General features: G+C 55.9%; 1 protein-coding gene across 14 annotated transcripts in view; it reads right to left on the bottom strand.

Moving 5' to 3' along the window:
* Nucleotides 1-1035: 1035 nt before the first annotated feature.
* Nucleotides 1036-18624, bottom strand: part of TSPOAP1 (TSPO associated protein 1) — a 31294-nt gene continuing 13705 nt past the window's right edge. For 5 of the 14 annotated variants that reach the window (XM_023204598.3, XM_023204599.3, XM_023204603.3 and 2 more), the window contains 17 exons: nt 17941-18113; nt 16116-16231; nt 15711-15820; nt 11585-12415; nt 11264-11415; nt 10225-10926; nt 9686-9871; nt 8260-9099; nt 7563-7662; nt 7332-7483; nt 6523-6691; nt 6068-6139; nt 5620-5652; nt 5327-5430; nt 5172-5243; nt 4823-4933; nt 1036-2255 (listed from right to left, as the gene is read on the bottom strand). In XM_023204598.3, the coding sequence (XP_023060366.2) occupies nt 2076-2255; nt 4823-4933; nt 5172-5243; nt 5327-5430; nt 5620-5652; nt 6068-6139; nt 6523-6691; nt 7332-7483; nt 7563-7662; nt 8260-9099; nt 9686-9871; nt 10225-10926; nt 11264-11415; nt 11585-12415; nt 15711-15820; nt 16116-16231; nt 17941-18113 (4103 nt within the window). In that variant the 3' untranslated portion in view covers nt 1036-2075. Of the gene's footprint in view, nt 2256-4123; nt 4186-4822; nt 4934-5171; nt 5244-5325; nt 5431-5619; nt 5653-6063; nt 6140-6522; nt 6692-7331; nt 7484-7562; nt 7663-8259; nt 9100-9685; nt 9872-10224; nt 10927-11263; nt 11416-11584; nt 12416-15710; nt 15821-16115; nt 16232-17940; nt 18114-18624 lie in introns of those variants that run through there. The other 9 variants (XM_023204604.3, XM_023204606.3, XM_023204605.3 and 6 more) reach the window with 8 other exon arrangements.

The following is an 18624-nucleotide window of genomic DNA, read 5'->3' as shown; positions in this document are numbered from 1 at the left end:
TTCATAACTATTTGTTCTTGTTTCCCATATGTAATTCCTTCCTTTATCTCTCCAACAATAACTGCAGACTTTTTAAAGTTTTCTCCTAATGCTTTATTGACTTGTGTATATTTTTCCATTTCCATGTGTTATCTCTCTTAGTGAAGTTGGCTTTCCTCAAATACTTTTTGAGTCTTTACTGTGTCCTTGCCATTGTGGTTGGGAGTCTCTGCTGGATGGCTGGGGGGGAACTGCTGCCGTGATTCTGAGGGTTTCGGCTGAGAGGGAAGGGTCACAGTATGCTGCAGTTTGGTGCCTTCTCACCTGGGCAGTGATACATCTTGTTTCTGCCAGGTGTGGCCAGTTACCTAAAGTACCACCTGGTCTCTGATCCAAGAGACTCCTACTGTTCTCTAAGTCTGTCATCTAAAGGCAGACATCTTCACCTTTGCCCTTGGCCCATGGCAGAAGGAGAATGTGCAACAATCAATCAAAGAAAAACCCCAACTAACCACACCATTGGTAGCCCCTAGGGTTTCTTCTGCCCTGTTTGCACCGCCTCTAGTCCAGAGGCAATGTGCAGAGCTCTCCCACATATACCCTACTCTCGAGTTTCATCCATATAATCTGCTATCTGTTCTCTGTCTTTTCCAGAATCCTGTTTCTAGTCTACTGAGAGCCCCCTTTCTTGCTTTCAAATGGAACTGTGTATAGTGTTTGTTTGTTCTGTTTCTCTCATGTCTATTATTTCTATACATTTGGTGTAGAGGAGAAAGATTGCAGTGCGTGTTCAGTCCACCATCTTGAAACTGATGTTTTCCCTCTGTCCCATCTCCCTCCACAACCCCGCCCAGTAGCAAATACCTGGCCCTGTGACCAAGGGCTCAGGAAGCTACCAAACCTTCTTCTTAGGAAAAGAATTCAAAAGTTCGTGGTGTTGATTGGTTTTTGCCCCTGTTACCCCTAGGATGTAACTTCTGGGGTCTGAAGTCGAGAGTCCAAAGCCCAGCTGCCCCACCCCCTCCAAGGAGTCCTTTGCCCATGTAGAGTCCAGCATAGATTTTGTGAAAATAGACTTTATTATAATAAAATGTCTTTTTAAACAAATTCCCCCACCATTCCACACCCCTGGAGACCAAGATGGGGATGGGGGTTCAGTCAAACAATCTCCCACCACAGCAAAGGAAACATGCAAAGAGACACTCACCCGGCAGAGGGTGGGCGATGGAGTGGATAGGGTAAGGCTGGAGAACCCCCCTACCCCACTCTAAACGGGGAATGTATGAAAATAGCTGCATAAATCTGTCCTTTTCTCCAGCCCCTGGACTCCAACAGGGGTTAGAAGAAAACTATGCAAAAGAACTTGAATCCAATGAGCAAAATAAGGCAAACCCAACTCCGCTTTCGGCCCCGCTGGCCCCAGGGTCTTTGGGGGCGGGACCATACAGGGGCTAGGAGGCCCCGGAAGGGAGGGGTGGAGCACGACGGGGGCGGGGTGGGGCCTGCTTTGGCTTGGCCTTTCTCCTTCCCGGGCCTTGCAGTGGAAGCGAGGTGGAGGAAGCTGAACTGAGGCACTGAGTATGTACATATATACACGGCTCCGCCCGCCCGCCCGCTGGGGAAGTGGGGCTCCAAGAAAATCCAGTGCAAACTTTCCTTCAGGGGAGGGAAGACACGATCAGGACAGCCAAAGCCATCAGGGGACACAGGCTCCTTTCTCCCCCTAGGGCCTGTCCTGGGACTGGGGAGGGTGGCAGAAGGGTCTAGCGCAGCACTGTGGGACACTAGTAGACGAGGTGGGTGGACCAGGATGCGAGGGTCCTGGGTCCAGTCCTGGCTCAGTGACCTTGGTCGAGTTACATACTCACTGTGGGCTCAGTTTCCCCTACTGTAGGAGGAAGATGCTTCTCTAGAGAGTTCATCCTTAAGGAGCCATCTAGCTCTGACCTTCATCAAGGGTCTTTGATCCTCTCTGAGTGCCACAGTGTTAATGCAGAACGGGGGCTCTGGGCCCAGTCTGAGCCTTCCCAGCTCAGCAGAGACAGTGGTCTGGGGGCCTCTCAGGGCCTCTTCTGCCTGCAGGATGGGCCACAGCTTCACTCCTTCTTCCCAGAGCCCAGCCTCCTGAGGAGCTGTTTCCCCTTGGAGAAGAAACCCCACACCTTCTCGCTTCTGCCCTGGGGCTCCCCACGTTCAATCCTGGGGGCGCTGTCAGGGCTGGGAGCACAGGGCCCACCTGGGGGCCCGGGGGGCCCTTGTGTGGTGCAGCCCCAGTCCTGAAATGTGAGACAGAAGGAGCAAGGTCAGGGCCTGATTCCCTCCCGACCCCCTGACCACTTTTCTCCACAGCCTCAGCGGCCTGCAGCCTCCCATGTCATGGAACCATGGGTGAGAACCAGGGCCTCACCTCCCACCACTCACTGCCAGACACACACAGCACAGGCGGCAAGTGGGGAGGGTGATGCCGAGGGAGCACTGAGCTGGGAGTCCCAGGGGATGCAGTCTTGGTTCTGGATTGCTCACCTGTGACCCTCCGCAGCTCCCTTCCCTTCTCCCTCCAGGATGCAGGGCTGACAAGGCCCAAGAGCTCTTGGAAGCTGCCCCTCGGGATGGGTGCCCCCAACTTCTCACATGTCACCTCCCTCCCAAAAAACAGAGCGCAAGGACAAGGACTGCTTAGAAGCAGCTGTCACTGCCAAGGAAGGTAGTTTCCACAGCCCCTCGTAGACAGGAGCGTCTCCCCAAACTCAGCAGGTGTGACCCCCCCCAGGCCTTCGGGATGTGCAGCCAGTACCCACTCCATGGGGAGGAGGATTGGGACTCTCCTTTAAGGGCCCTAAGAGGACTGCGGGGAGGCCAAGGACCCAGAGGGACTCACAGCTGGGGGCATCACTCAGCCCCCACCACAGGCTCTGGAGGCTGCAGCATCTTCTCCCTTACTGAATCTCCTCCTAACTCCACTCCCTTTGCCTCAAGCCCACCCAGACGGTGCTCCTTAGTGATCTAAGGCCAGGAAGCTGGGAGAACAGAGAAGCCACCAGAAAGCCCCCCACACCTCTGTTCCCACCTTCACCTCCAGTACCTGGCACAGCTCTGTCAGCTCTTGCCAGCCTGCATGTCTTCCCCTCCTCAAACTCCCACTCACTGCCCAGAGCCTGGCAGGCTCCCAGCCAGAACCAACTATAGAGCCCAGGCCAGAGGCAAGGAAAGTGGGTGCACAGCCAAGGCCCCACCGCCACCCCAGGCCTGTGGTGATGTGGCAGGGCTGCCCACAGAGGCCAAAACATCTACCCCCAACCAACCAGAGCCGAGAGCCAGTTGGGGAGCCCCAGACCCTTCCCACTCCCTCTTAGGGCTCCTTCCACAACATCCAGGAGGGAGAGGTTGTCAGGGAAACAAAAGGACGAGGTTTCTGAGCTCCAGAGAATAATGGTTTGGAGTTATTTATGGATTTGAACTACTCAAACTTCCCCTTTATTTTTTTTTAATTTTTCTCCCAGGCTGGAGTGAAGTGGTGTGATCACCACTCACTGCAGCCTCGACCTCCTGGGCTAAAGTGACTCCCACCTCAGCCTCCCAAGTAGCTAGTATTACAGGCATGAGCCGCCGCACCTGGCCAAACTTCCCCTTTTATCCCCCAAATACAGAAAACTGAGAGTCTGAGGTAAATCATGCATTTGATCACCCTAACAGGTCACCATGCAGAGGACAAGGGTGGGAAGCCTATTATTACTGGTGGCATTACAGTGTCACCCTGGCACCAGTAATAATTACAATATTATAATACCATAGCCACACAGTATCATAATACCACTGATGAGTCCTACTGTGGATGCCATGTCATGTTCTATAAACCATATGTGTTATAGAATAGGAGGCATCAGCTAATATGGGACATCACACACTAAGATGACATGTAATCCTATGACAGCTGGCACTGCCCTGGGTAAAGGCAAGGCAAGGGGAGCAGGGAGGGGGAGGGATGACTCTATGCAAATCTGGCTCATGGCGAGCTCTCCTTTGCCATTCCCTGGACGACAGTGGGAAAGCTGGGTCAGCTCCAGTATTTGAGACAAAGGAGTGCTGTCTGATTATGGTCAAGTGGGCGTGAGGGGTCACACAGCGGGGCAGTCCCCCCACTTACATGTTGCTCTCTCTACATATATCTATCTCCATCTAGCACTGGACTCTTCTCCTCCTCGTTCTCTGAGGACAGGGAACAAAGAGAGGAGAGGGGTTACAGACAGACCCGCATCTTCTCCGCCCGGCCGCCAGGTGGCCCTGTACATTGGTGGGCCCTGCTCTCCAAGGCCTTTGCGTTTACACATGGAAGCCCTGAGTTTTCTGGCTGGGGCTTGGCCTCTTCACCCTCTCTGCCTGCCCTCTGAGGGTGGAGGCTTAGTTGTATTCCACCCACCCCAAGGAGAGGTAAGCTCTAGGAATGAGAACCCAGGAAGCTGGGCCTGGCTGGGCAACTGGCTTCCAAAGGCACCTGGGTGGGAGTATCCTGAAACAGGGACTTTGATTGGCTACAGGTGTGAGGCAGAGGGGTCCTTTTCCACAGGGCCCCCCACCTGCGTCAGCCCCCAGGTGTTGGCAGCCGGTCAGATGGCCTGAGGGTCAGGGTCACAGCTATCACCCCTCTGCAGAGAGGGGCACATACTCAGGGGCAGCTGCCTGGTGGGGCTTCCCTCTGGTGGTCACTTAGCAGCTCTGCACTGGACACAGTGCTTACCTGCATGACCACCCCAGCTGCACCCCTGCTGCAACACTGCCCTGGCCCTACCACCCCACCAGTAGGGTAGACCGCCCTGCCAAGCTGGGAGCCCAGCTCCTCACTGACCTGACTCTCAGCCTGGGGTGTCCTGGGTTCCCTGTCCAGGCCTCCTGCCTCAGGCCCCGGGCCCTCCAGGAAGTTGGATGGAACCAGGCCCCTTTGTCCATTTAATTCCCCCTGGAGAGGAGAGGCTGGTGAGACTGAGATCAGGAAAGAGGCTCTAGCTCTAACCCTCGACCCTGGTGCCCCTGGAGAATAGCTGGGGCCAAAACCACTGCCCAGGGAGCTGACCCGTTCCATTCCTCCAGACTTCCTGAGGGTTCCTTGCCCATCCCCCTGCCCGGCTCTGGGAGAGCCCTCCCTGGGAAGTCTGGGGGGCTGGGGTGTGGTACACCCTCCCCAACAATGTTCTCACATAGTAGAAACCGTCATCGTCCATGCCCCCAAACACAGTAATGACATCCCCTGCCCGGAAGGGCAGCTCTGCCTGTGGAAAACAAGAGGAGGGCATCAGGCCCAGGAAGGCTCTGCCACTGCCCCCTTTGCTGGGCTCTGTCTGAGGGTCCTCACCTCCACGTCCATATTGGGGGAACTCTCCTGGGGGTTGTAGTCAAATGCAGCCACCATGGAGCGGGGAGCTTTCAGCTCAGCAGAGGGGACCAGCTTAGGGGGGCCTGCAGGGGGAGGGGGAGAAGAATCTGGACTCTCTGGAGAGCCCTATACTCCATCCTGTCCTCTGCCCTGGACCCCTGCCGAACCCCTGTCACCACCTCCCCACTAGTTGTAGCCCCTGGGGCGAGGCCAGAGGGGCCACCCGCCCTATCTCCTTCCCCAGCCTCCCGGGCCCAGGGATGTTCCTTCACCTGGACAGGGCCGGGCAGGGCCTTCCGACTCAGCTGTGGAGAGAATGTGCCTGTGAGCCCCACCCCGCCCTGCCCACCCAGGCTGCAGGTGCTACAGCGCAGGCCAGACACACACACACAAGGAGGCAGGCAGGGAAGGCTGCTGAGGGCGCATCTCCCCAGCCCTTTGGTGTGGCGGTGAACTAACACCCAGAAAGGCTAAATGGCATGTCCGGGGTTCATGGATTTTACAGTCAGGTGCCTGTGGGGACAGAGAGCTCCACAAACCATCCCTCATCCCCACCGGAAAAAAGCCACCCACAGGGGGAGGCAGGGCATGTGGGTGGTCTGCCCTGATTCCCTTTACCTGCTCAAAACTCCAGAGGTGCCTCCCCAGACAGCCAAGCAGCGCCACCCCACCCGCACACACACCCTCCCAGCACCCGAGAGAGAATGGGGTCTTACCCACCTTTCTTGGAGCGGCGGGGCTTGGGAGGAGGCCCAGTTGTGCGGGCTGTGGAGTACACAAAGGGACCATTCCCTGATCCAGGAAAGCAGAGAGAAAGCGAGGCAGGGGAGGTAGGAGAGACAGGACTGGGACTCTGGAGTTTCCCCTCGGGGCCGTGCTGGCTTACTGAGCTTATTTCGTGAGGGCATTCATCTCCCATCCCTGACAAGAGCCCCACCCAACCTCCAGGACCCACAATTCCTGGCTGCATGACTGTACTCCCCTCCGCAACAGACGCCCACTCCATGTGGCCAGCCCACATGCAGTCTGACCACCATGCCACAGGGTTCTCAAGGCTCCAAGGCTCCGCTAGAGTCTGATAAGTGGGGGCACCCCAGACACAACAATTGCTCGGGGTCAGGTGGAGTTGGAAGAGGGCTGGTAGGAGGGGGGTGAGGGACAGCAGCAGGTCATACCTGAGCCCTCGAGGGGAATATCTGGGGACAAATAACCCCGCTGGAGCAGCTGCTGTCTCCCGGCAGGGCTGTCCACAGCCACCTCAGCCACCATGTTGCAGGGAATGTAGCCTGTCCGCCCCCCCCCTTCGCCCTGGTAGAAGCCGTCGGCATCCTTGTCCCCAAACACCTGGAGGCAAAGAACAGTGGTCTCAGCCAGGTCTGCTCGCTCCCTGTGCCCCAGGCCCCGAACCCCAGCAACACCCCACTTGGAAATGCAGAATGTTCTCCCTTTCGTAGGCCATGGAATGGGAAAGGGGGAAAAACAGAAAAGAACAGGATCAGAGGAATAGGAGAAAATAGCCCTTTCTGTATTATCCCCATTCACTGTCTACACGGCCATGCTCTTTGCCCACCCCAGAGTGGATCTCCTTAATCTCAGAGCAATAGCAAAATGCCTTCAGTCAATACTTAGAGGAATAATAAAAATAGCAATGTCAGCAGCAGATAGTTAGACTGTGCTGCCTATGTGTCAGGCAGTTTAAGTACTTTATGTACATTGGATCATTTAATCCACAAACTACCCTCTGAGATAGACACTAATATTATCCCCATTTTACCAATAAGAAAACTGAGGCCCAGAGGGCCTAGGTAATCTACTCAAGGTTACACAGCTAGAAGCGGCAGAGTCAGGGTCCAAACCCACGTCATCTGCTCTAGAAGCCGCGTTCTCCACCATGATTCTGTGCTACCTCCAGTGGAAGAAAGGAGGGAGGAGGGAAGACCTAGCTGGTGTTTGGAGCTCTGGGCCCTGATGGCGAATCAGTCACCTTCAGGATCTGACCCTCTCGGAAGGGAAGCTCTTCTTCTCCAGCATCAGGATTGGGCGACATTGACACGGGGTCGTAGTCAAACAGAGCTACAAAGATCCTGACGGGTAGGTGCTGGTAAGCCAATGCTTCTGACGGGCTCCTCACAGGGACTGTGGAGACAGTGGAGAGGGTGGTGATGCAGCGAGCTCTGGCTGAGGGGTTCTAGCTCAACCCCCATCAGATGCTCACCTAGCTCTGCAGTGCTTGGCCTGGGGACTCGGGCACCTCTCTTCTGGGGGCCTCTCCGCCCAGAGTTGTCCTGCCCTCTGGCTTCTCTGGTCTCTGTTGCCTGCAAAAAGAGGGCAACAGATGGCAGAAGTAACACACCATCCCTCTGGTGGGCCCGTGCTCCCCCAGCTCTGCCCCATCAGCGTAAGCAGCACAGCAGCGCAGGAGCACAGCATTCCTCTCCCGGAGTCTCGCCCGGCCTGCTGGAGACCTCAGACACCCCCACAGTGGGAGGGAGGGCAGGAGGGGAGGCCCCAGCCCCAGCCCCCAAGTAGATGAGTGGAGTAGAGGGGACTGGAGTTGGCTGAGGAGCCTGCGAGAGGAGGGCCTCCCATCAGCATCAGGGCAGGTGACCCTGGACATGGCATCACAGTCAGCGTCCTGAAGCCATAACTAGCTATGCAGAGGAAAGGGCGACCCTGCCCAAAGGCCGCAACAGGTGACTAGTGACAGAATATTGTGCATCCCAGTTTTGATCAGCAGAAGCAGCAAAGCAGTGGAATGTGGGTGGGAGGAGGCAGGTGAGGGAGCCCGGAGGCCCGGCCCCACCTCTGCTGATGGAGGTGGCAGCGTGGAATGGGAGCTGCTGGTGGGCAGCAAGCAGGGCCACCAGGCGGCAGCAGGCAGGGGCTCCCCAGGGCGGGGAGTGAGCACGGACCCGGGAGAGTGGCTCCTTGGCTTTGCCCGTCGCACTGCGGCCTCTCCGCTCTGGCTCCCCTTTCTCCCAGGCTGGGAGGTGTGGGTAGGGTTTGGGGCCTGAATTGGCCTTCGGAGGCCCCCTGGGCCTTCCTACGGTTGCCGTGCCCCAGGCCTCCCCATCTCCAGGGTAGCAGGAGCTGGTGATGCTGATGCCCCCGCTGCCCGCCTCCTGCTCGTCCTCCGAGTCATATTCAATGCTGATTTCCAAGCACTTGGGGGAAAGGCAGCTGGCCAGGCCAGGCTCCAGCGCCCGGCCACGGGAGCACCTCCGGGAAGGGCCCAGCCGCCCTCTCCCGCTAGCCTCTAGTCCAGTCCTGGGGCCCTCAATGACGGGGAGGCCACCCCTCTCCCGCGTGGGGCCGGGTCGTCCAGAGGCCTGGGGCCCATTGTTGCTGAGAAGTCGGCTGCAGTGTTCACGGGGATCGGGAGGCCGCCTGCGGCTTGGGGGCTTCTCAGGGGAGCCCCCTCCTCTCCTCCGACTGCTTCCACCAACTAATCCAGGCATGTCCTCCAGGCAGTCTCCAGCCCTGGAGGGCTCAGGAGACAAGGGACACTGGCCAGGTCTTCGGAGCTGACCACTGTCACAGCCCAGCCCCAGCAATGCAGGTTCAGGTGGGCCAGGGTCTTGGGAAGAACAGCCTGCCCCTGGCTTCTCCTCCTCCTCGTCCTCCTCTTCCTCCTCCTCCTCCTCGGGGATGCTAAAGAGCTTCTTGCTGCAGAACTGCTGGAGGGGCAGCTCCAGGATCTGCTCCAAGATCTCCTCATCGCTATCAGTCTCACAAAAGGGATCGGGCTGGGACTGGTGGAGGTGGGGAGGTGGGAGTAGAACGCAGCAGGGAAGAGAGATGTGTGGGGAAGAGGAGAGAGAGCTGTGATCTTTGCCCTCAAACGAAGGCAGGGGTTACGGACAACCCCACAGCCCTCCCACAGCTTCCTCCGAGAGGAAGGAACCAGAGGGACAGTGGCTGGCCCAAAGTCGCACATATATCCAGTGAGAGCCAAAGGAAGAATTAGGGAACACACTCTAGGAACTGTCACCAGCCCCTGTGGAACAGGAGCATTGAGGAGCAGGCCTCCGCATCCCCTCCCCAGAAGCTACCAGCACAAGAATCTTAGGTGGCACCAGCCTCCTTTAGCCAGGATGCTGTGTCTGGTGGGCTGGAGGGAGAGAAGGTGCAGAAATGAGTTCCTCCTCTTCCCCTTTCTTTCCAGGAGGGCAGAGGCCAATCTTGGGCCACCTACTATCTTCTGCTTAGGACAGGGCCCAGGCCACAGACCTAGAATGTTACTGGCACTCAGTGGCAGTCAGAGCAGCTGCTGATACACAGTTGGGAGGCCCCAGAGACTGAGGCCTGGGGCCCAGCAGCCCATCCGTACCCTGTTACCTTGGCCCCATTCTCCCTGATGCTGTTGCCAGCAACCTGCTTCTGGAAGGAGCAAGTCCTGGAACCCAGCTCCTCTTCCTCCTCCTCCTCTTCCTCTTCTTCCTGGATGTCTGACAAGTCTGAGTTGCGGCCGTGGTCCACGAGGGAGTTCACCAGATGAACCCCGAGCTCTGCCGCGTCCTCCTTCTGCAAGAGGTGAGGCAAGGCAGGAGAGCTAAGGACAGTGAGGGGCACAGGGGGATCCAGGCAGGGTCAGCCCCAGCCACAATAACAAGGGTCCTTTGGCAGAGGGAGAAAGAGCCATGCCCTAAATGCGGGAGGTACACCATGGGTCGGGGGCAGGGTGGGAGAAGGGAGATGGGAGCCACATGGGACAGAGACATCCTAGAAGAAAGACAGACACACAGCACAGCCAAAGGTGTGAGAGCAGGACCAGAGCAGAGGACAGGCAGAGAGGGCAACTGGATTTGGGCGGGCAGAAGGTAGGGAGGCAGGCCCCAATTCAATTCTGAAGTGACAGTGTGTCCCCAAACCCCTACCTCAGCCCTGGGCCTCAGCCCAGACCCTGGGTCTCCTCCTTGGCACGCCTCGGTATTTGGCGCCTGCTGGGCCAGTGCTCCCTGGGCGGAGCTGGGGGCTGGGCAGGCCTCTCCTGCAGTCCACTCGGCCTCCTGCTTGGCCAGTGAGGGAGCTGCGGGGCCAGGGTCCTTCTCACCCAGGGTGGATGTGCTGGCTGTCCTCTCCTCTGAGGTGCCCAGCACTGCTGCCCCAGCCTCCTCCTGGAACAGAGAGCACTGAGGAAGGACCCAAGCCCAGGTCCCTCTCCCAGCATGCACCTGCTCCCCTCTCCCCGAACAGGGTACCTGGGAGCAAGGTGCTGGAGGATCCTCGTGGGACCCTTTTGGCATCTCTCTGGAAGGGCTTGTAGGGGGTGCTCCTGGGGGCTCTTGAGGTCCAAGGGGAGCAGGGTGCTGGAGAGGAGAGCTGGGGTCTCCAGGCCCTGGGGAGGCTGAAGCAAGGGGTGCTCTGGCCTCTGGGCTTGGTCGCGGTGAGGGGCAGGAGACTCGGGCTGGCAGGCTGGCTGGAGCCAGGGCGGGAGTGATAGGAGCCGGGATGGAGTCCGCCGACTCCCCGTGGGGCGACATGGTACGCACGACCACCTCACGACACACCTGCAGCAGCTGCAGCTGGGACAACTCCACCAGCACACTGCCTGCCGTGGGCGAGGCCACCTCCATGATCTGTAGGGTGGAGGGGGCACAGGATGGGAAGCAGAGGCTGAGACAGCCAAGCGTGAGGATGTACTGACAGCAGTGGCAGCTAGCATTATGCCAGGTACTGTGCTAAGCCCACTGCATGGCCTATCTCATTTTATCCTCCTGGCCACATGGCTTCAGTGGTGGAACAGTTCTAAAATCCGTCATGTGCTGCCAAAGCCCATGCTCTTAACCCATCTGCCTCATGGTGCCCAAATGCCAGGGGCTGGGCATCTCTGTGCCAGGTCAGAGAGCCTTGGTCTCTGAGCATAGCAAGAAGGGATCCACCTCCACTCCCAGGGTACAGTGGGCAGGGCCATACCTTCTGCCCATCAGCATAGATGGCATAGCCTGTGACCCGGACACCGTTGGATGTGCCAGCAGCATCGATGGTGACTGGGAGCCAACTGATGATCAAGATTCCAGGGGAGGGCCCAGGCTCGATCTGCACATCCAGAGGGGCATCAGGCGGGCCTGGGGGCAGGGAGGCAAAAGACCCAGTGATGCAGGATGCTCCCTATCAGAGATACCTGCCCAATTTGCCATTTCTCTGATAATGCAAATAAGATCAGGGTCCCCTTCTTCCATCACCCATGGCCTGGCCTCCTGGGTGTTCTGGACAACAGAGCCCAAGCCCACATACCTGCTGGGAGTGTGGTGAACTGCAGGGTGGCAGCCCGCTGCTCCAGCCTCTCCCAGCCTGGTTCCCAGGGCCCTTGGGGTGGGAGCTGAGCCTCCACTTGGGCCTGATAGGGTGTGCCAGGCCGTAAGTGGCAGAAGGTGGCCCAGTAGGTACTGGGGCTGGCAGGTGGGCACTCTTCCCCATTGAGGTAGATGGCATGGGCCAAGTTGCTATTGCCGGGCACCCAGGTGATCTCAGCAGATGTGGCTGTCAACCGATGGACCCGCAGCTGGCTGGGCACCACTCCAGCCCGGGCACCCACTGCCAAGCAACAGCGCAGTGGGTCAGAGCTGCCCCGGCTGGTCAGGGCCTGGACAGAAATGTGAAGGGGCCCGGCCCGCAGGTCCAGGTTCTCCAGCACCGCCTTGGGTGGCGCCCCAGGCCCCAGGGCCTGCCGCAGCTCCCCATTCACACAGATATGGAAGCCGTGTAGCTCCACTTGCTCAGGAGGGGGTTCCCAGGCCAGCACCACACTGTGGGCCAGCTGCTTGAGGACCACCAGACAGCGGGGGTAAGGCACAGCAGGAGGCTCGCCCAGGCCCTCCGGTGATGGGCTCACACTGAGCTGGTCCCCTGCATCCTCCTCCTCAGGTCTGGGCTGGCTCCGTCCCCCGCTGCTTTGGCCCCCGCTACTGCTGCCACCCCCACCCACACTCAGGAAACTGAGTTCGGGGCCTGAGCTGTGGGACAAATCGGCCAGCTCCGGAGGGAGGGAGGTCAGGAGGTCGTCATCCGACACACGCTCTACAAAATTGGAAGGGACCAGGCCCCTTCGGCCATCCATGAGCTCTCCTGGCAGGAGGAGGACAGGAAAGGGCAGGGCAGGGGAAGACAGAGAGGAGATAAAGAAAAAATGGTATAGTAAATGTATTTTAGCAACTGCTAGTGGGTGATCTTCAGCATTTGATTCAAATCAACATTTAACTGTCAATTCTTTTAAAAGACAAGAGCTGTAAAGATCTGGATTAGAGATAGGTCTGATAATAGTATTTTGCTTCTATAGGACAGTGCTGCTTCAATTTTAACTTGGATATGAATCACCTGGATATTTGTTAAAATGCAGATTCTAACTCTCTGGATGGGGCTGAGATCCTGTGATTCTAATAAGCTACCAGGTGACATTCGGACTGCAAGGACGGAGGAGAATATCGTGTTCTAAATAAGCATGTTGAGTATTTCAAAGTAAAATATCACAATGCTTTTAAAATCATTTTTAACCTACATACAGATAAAGCAAATATGCCAACATTTTAACAATGTTGAATCTAGGTGCTGGGTATATAAGTATTCAAATGTATTCTGTACATTTGAAAACTTTTGTGTTAAAAATTGCGGTAATAATTTCATATTAAAGTTTTAAAAAATAAGCAGGTCAAGATGAGAAAACTGGCCAGGCATGATGACTTATGCCTGTAATCCCAGCACTTCAAGAGGCAGAAGCAGGCAGACTGCTTGAGCCCAGGAGTTTGTGACGAGTCTGGGCAACATGGCAAAACCCCATCTCTACAAAAAATGCAAAAATTAGCTGGAAGTGGTGGCATGCCTGTAGTTGCAGCTACTTAGGAGCCTGAGGTGGAAGGATTGCTTGAGTCCTGGAGGCAGAAGCTACAAGCTGTAATCGCGCCACCACACTCCAGCCTGGGCGACAAAGCAAGATGCCGTATCCAAAAAAAAAAAAATTCTGCTGATTGGGTTTTACCTGGGCCTGAGAAATAGGGGCCGGGGTGCCCCTCAACTTCCCTTTGTGAACAGCAGACATCCACAGAGGGAGAGAGAAACAACCAACTCAGCAGAGTAAGGGAAGGAATCTTTGGAGACAAATGAAGTAAGTGCTAGTGAAAAGAGTCACTTGTAAGTTCTAGAAGGATCAGGACCCCCAGCAGGCCTGCATCTAGGAGCATGACTGACAGCAATCAATCCAGGCAGCCACCAATGGTTATGTTTTGTTACCAAATGGTTATGTTTTGTTACCTGCGTCGGTTCTCCTGAAGACTTGACAAGAGAGTATTTTAAAACATTTGCTGTTGTTGTTTGATTGAGGGATGTCAAGGAAGCTGGGCACCTAACATGTCATGTCACGGCCAATTTAAAGAAGAGAAAAGTTCTCAGGAAACAGACAGCTGGCAGCTGGTCTGCTTTATTGGGAGGAAGGGGGAGCATGAGCCAGGGCTTAGGGGAGAGGGGTGAGTGTAGGCAGGTCTGAGCTGCAGCGGGGCCTGGAGCTTCCCTCAACAGTCATCTGTGCCCCCCACCTCCACCCTCTCTCTATGCTAGGAAAAAAAAAAAAAAAAAAAGTAAGGGACTTTAAGAAACAAGAGGGACTGTCAATAAATTCACTGATAGAATAAGCACCGTAGAGGGTTGAATGGTGGCCACCCAAAGACATGTCCACGTTCTAATCCCTGGAACTTGTGAACATGACCTTATTTGGAAAAAGAGTCTTTGCAGATGTAATTAAGTTAAGGATCTTGAGATGAGATCATCCTAGATTATCTGGGTGGGTCCTAAATCTAATGACAAGTGTTTTTATAAGAGACATTCAGAGGAGAAACACTAAGAGGAGGAGGCGATGGTGACCATAGACACAGAGACTGGAGTGAGGTGGCCATAAGCCAAGGAACAACTGGAGCCACCGGAAGCTGAAAGGGACAAGGAACGGAACCTCCCCTAGAGCCCCCACGGGGGATGCAGTTCTGTGAATACCTTGACTTCAGACTTCTGGCCTCCAGAAGAGGCCAGTGAGAGAATAAATGTCTATTGTTTCAAGTCACTCCATGTAATTGTTCCTGCAGCCCTAGGAAACGCTCATAAGCTCCAGCACCACAGAGGGAGACAAAGGCAGGAATCCTCAGAGTAAGAGGATCTCCAGCCCGCAGGGCTGAAGCTGGAGCCTGGGCCAGAGTCAGGCACATGCTCCAGAAGCCCACACAGCTGAGAACAGCCTAGGTGGCCCAGATGTAGAGGAAGCAGTCCTTTAGCTACGGTTGGACAGGGAATACGGCATCTTGCCCCCAGTAGTCTACATGCCTCTACATCTATCCCAATTTATCCCAGATTGCAGAGTTCAAATTCTAGTCATTTGTGGTTAGTTAATACTTATGCCTTTGCTGCCTGCCTCCAAAAAAGGAGTGTTTGGGTTTTGGTTTTTGATTTGGGTAGTTTTATTTTTCTTTCTTCATTTATAAAGTATTGTTTTCCTGAAACCTTTTAATTAATTCTGATCTTCGTAATCTACCCCTGCAGGAAGCTTAACTGTTTAGGCCACAAAGCCAGGTACCATGGGTCCCAGCAGCTCCTCAAATAACAGGCAGAGGACCCAGGGAAAAGAATCTGAGCAGGCTCCCAAGCTTCCAGGGTTACAGATTCAGAGCTAAGCCCATTCCTAAATCTCTATACACAGTTGTGGCTCTCGCCCTGCCCTGTCCATGCCCCATCCAATTCTCTACACAGTGCCAACCTCTCTGCTGCTGATGGACTCAGCCTGGTGGTGCCCAGGCCAGAGCCACCCTGAGAGAGTCTCCCAAGGCCATGTCTTCCGCAGGCCCATGGTGCCCAGTCTCAATGAGGCATCTGCCTTTAGTTGCCTGGTCAGCCCTCTGACTACCCACAGGAGCTGCAGAACCTCCCTGAAGCGGACACCCTGCCTGGGCCCTGACAGCTGCTAACCGCTTGCGAACACCTTCCCCTGGGATCTTTACCCCATTCCTCCTTCGCGTACCTGACTGGAGTCCAGCATCAAATCTATGCTGCGTACCTGACCTCAGGTGTCACTAGTGTGAAACACTGCCATGCCCTGACCATCCGCACAAAAATGAATCTAGCCAAAATCTCCTGTGACACTCTGTCCACCATCTGGACTATGCTGTCTTGTCCTGCTTGGAGCCAGACCCCCTTCTTTCTCTTTCCCCAATGGCCACTAGGTCTCTGTATGCCTTTTAGCTGAGACCAAAAAGTTAAGGTGGACTGAGCACGCTGGGCAGAGGGGATGGATGGATGGATGGATGGATGGATGGATGGATGGATGTCTTTGGGAACATGGACTCAAAGGCAGGGGAATGGACAAAATGACCCCCTACTACTTTCCTACCTTCAAAAAAGCCATCCTCATCCATGTTGCCATAGACGTAGATGTACTCGCCAGCTGTCAGCGGAAGCTCTGCTTCTGGATTCTCATTGGGGCCCTCAAAGGGGTTGTAGCTATTGGGGGAGGCACAGAGGAGGAGGAGGAGGAGAGTGACCTACACTCCACTTCCATGTCCCGTCTTCTCTCTCCCACTGCACTGAGCCTTTATGGAGACTTGGTTATGGTTGTCCACCACTAGCAAAGCACAGCCCTCACTGCACCCACCTTGGCCCAACTAGGTTATGAGAATAGGTCCATTGTGTCCTGTACCGCCCCCACCACTTCCAGAGGTCTCTATCTTCTCTCGGCCCCCTCACACACCCCAAATGCTGGGGCTGGGCTCGAGGGCAGTGAGGGTGAGGTACCCACCTATAACGCGCTAGGAAGACCTGGATCCTGGCTCCTCCCCGGCCGCCCTCTGGCGTGGCTGGGAGCAGGGAGACACTGTCTGCCTCCAGCTCCTCTACCTCACTGGCTGTGTCCACCTGGGGGCAAACAGAAAGGGCTGGTTCCTCTTCAGGGCCTGGGGCCAAACGCCAAGCAGGCCGGTTTCCAGGCTGAGCCAGAGGACCTATTGCTTTGAGGAGGGAAAGTGAGCACATACATGCTGCACAAGACCAGTGGCAAGGACCCCCTGATGCTCTCTAAATCAGTACCTGAGACAGGTCCTGGCAGAGCCCAGCTCCCCTGGGCAGGGGCAGTGGGGATAACCCAGATCCCTCCCTGAGCCTCTACTGCACCCGACAGGAAATAAAGCCACTTGCCTCATCTCAGAGGGGCGCAGGCCATGCTGGTGTGGGGCGTGGGTGTCAATAGAAATTTGGTTTGGTTCCTTAAAGTAAAAACTCAGCAAAGTTGCCAGGTGCGGTGGCTCACGCCTATAATCCCAGCACTTTGCGAGGCTGAGGAGGGCAGATTGCTTGAGCCAGGAGTTTGAGACCAGTCTGAGAAGCATAACAAAACCCCATCCCTACTAAAAATACAAAAATTAGCTGGGTGTGGTGGTGCACGCCTGTGGTCCCAGCTACTTGGGAGGCAGAGGTGGGAGGATAGCTTGGGCCCAGGAGGCACAGGTTGCAGTGAGCCAAGATTGTGCCACTGCACTGCAGCCTGGGCGATAGAGCGAGACCCTGTCTTAAAAAAAAAAAAAAGAAAGAAGAAACACCTCAGCAAAGCACCCCAACTGTAAATCGCTGGAAGCAAGGAGGCAGAAGGAGCTTGAGAGGTCCCTGCTTCTAGCCGAGTGACAGTGTGTCTGCCATTCAGCTCTGGAACTCAGAACTTCCTGTCTACTTGCCTGGCCCACAGCCCAGGGCACCCCAATCTCAGGGCACCCCGACTCTCTGACCCTCACTGAGGTTGCTGGGGTAGCCTGGGGAACAAGCTGCCTTCTCTTCTCTGCCAATGCCTGGGAGAAGGGGACCAAGTGGGCAACCTCCCCACGACCACATCCAAAGCTGGCACCACCCTTCTATCCCACGAGGGGGCAGTAGAGGCCCGGGGCTTCATTCTACCACTTTCTGAATGTTTGGCGCACAGAGCTGCTCCTGACCTGCCCCCTCCACCTTCTGGGGTTTGTGGGGAGAAAGAAGGATGAGTTGACAACCAGAGCTATGAGTGATGCCCAGGAACTTAGTAATAATAACAGCTGCCCCCTGTTGAGCACACATCCTCTGTGCCCTGCACTGAGACAGGCATGTTCCTTCTTCATTTAACTCTCACAACAAGCTTAGAAGGCAGGTTTTATTAGCTCCAGGATTCAGATAAGGAAACCGAAGCTCAGAAAGGCTCAGTGACTTGCCTAAGTCAAAGCTGGGATTTGAATCCTGGAACATGTGCTTTCTCACACAACCACCTGCTTTCACTACAGATGCTCTTAGGAACAGTCTCTTTATGCAGATCCTGGTGCCCAAGTGTCTCCTCCATCCAGCCCAGCACTCCAGAGCCTCCCTGGGCCTCCCGGGAGTGGGCTGGGGTGGCCCCAGGTGCGGCTTGCAGGCAGGCGGTGGAGGGCAGGAACGGCTCCACCCGAGCCCCAAGCCCACAGGAGGAATCCACAGGCCTCCCACCTCCCAATTTGGGACCCCAAAAATCGCCACCCAACTCCTGGGGACTCCAGAAGAGGTCAGGGCCACCTGCCCTGCACCCTGCCCAAAGCCAAAGCCAGAACTTCAGGCCCCACCCTAGCACTTACCTCAGGTGTAGGGCATGACTTGGGGCTGTTGTGGATGGACTCGGAGTGGGAGGAGTTGGAGAGAGACTCTGCCTTCTTGGCTGTCCTTCGAGGGACCCCGGTGAGGGTGGCAGGGGGAGGCTCGGAAGACTTTGGGGTGCAGCGCCCAGGGGAGCCCGGCGGGAGGTCAAGGTCTAAAGAGAAGATGGCACGTGGGCTTGGGGTCTGTGGCCTGAGGAGGGACCAGGAGATAGGGTGGTGCTTCTTGGATATGGGGGCCAGGCCCTCCATAGCCGGGCTTCCTTACCAAAAGGGAAATGTTTAGAGAGAGACTTACTAAATAGAGGTATAGCTGATTTACAAATACTATTTCACATGATCGTCAAAACAGCTTGATAAGATGCATTTAATTATTCCTGTCTTACAGCTTACGAAACTATGGCCCAGAGAGGTTAAGCAGCATTCTCAATTCACAGTGACTGTCAAGTAAGCGGAGCTGGGACCACCAGATCTGACTGACCCCCAAGCCCCTACTCTTCACAAGACCACACTGCCTGCTACTGACTCCTAGTGCACAACCCTCAGCCCTGATCATTCAGGTCCTTTTGGAAGGAGAGGAGCAGCGGCCCACGATGCCTGGGCCAGACTCTGGGACAGTCACTCCCCCGGGCTTTATTTTTCCCCAACAGAACCTGGTTCTAGCCA

This window comes from Piliocolobus tephrosceles, chromosome 16 (assembly GCF_002776525.5).
Source record: "Piliocolobus tephrosceles isolate RC106 chromosome 16, ASM277652v3, whole genome shotgun sequence".
In the NCBI taxonomy this organism is placed as follows: Eukaryota; Metazoa; Chordata; class Mammalia; order Primates; family Cercopithecidae; genus Piliocolobus; species Piliocolobus tephrosceles.
Note: the sequence above shows the minus strand (reverse complement) of the source record. Positions and strands in the feature narration are given on the sequence as shown.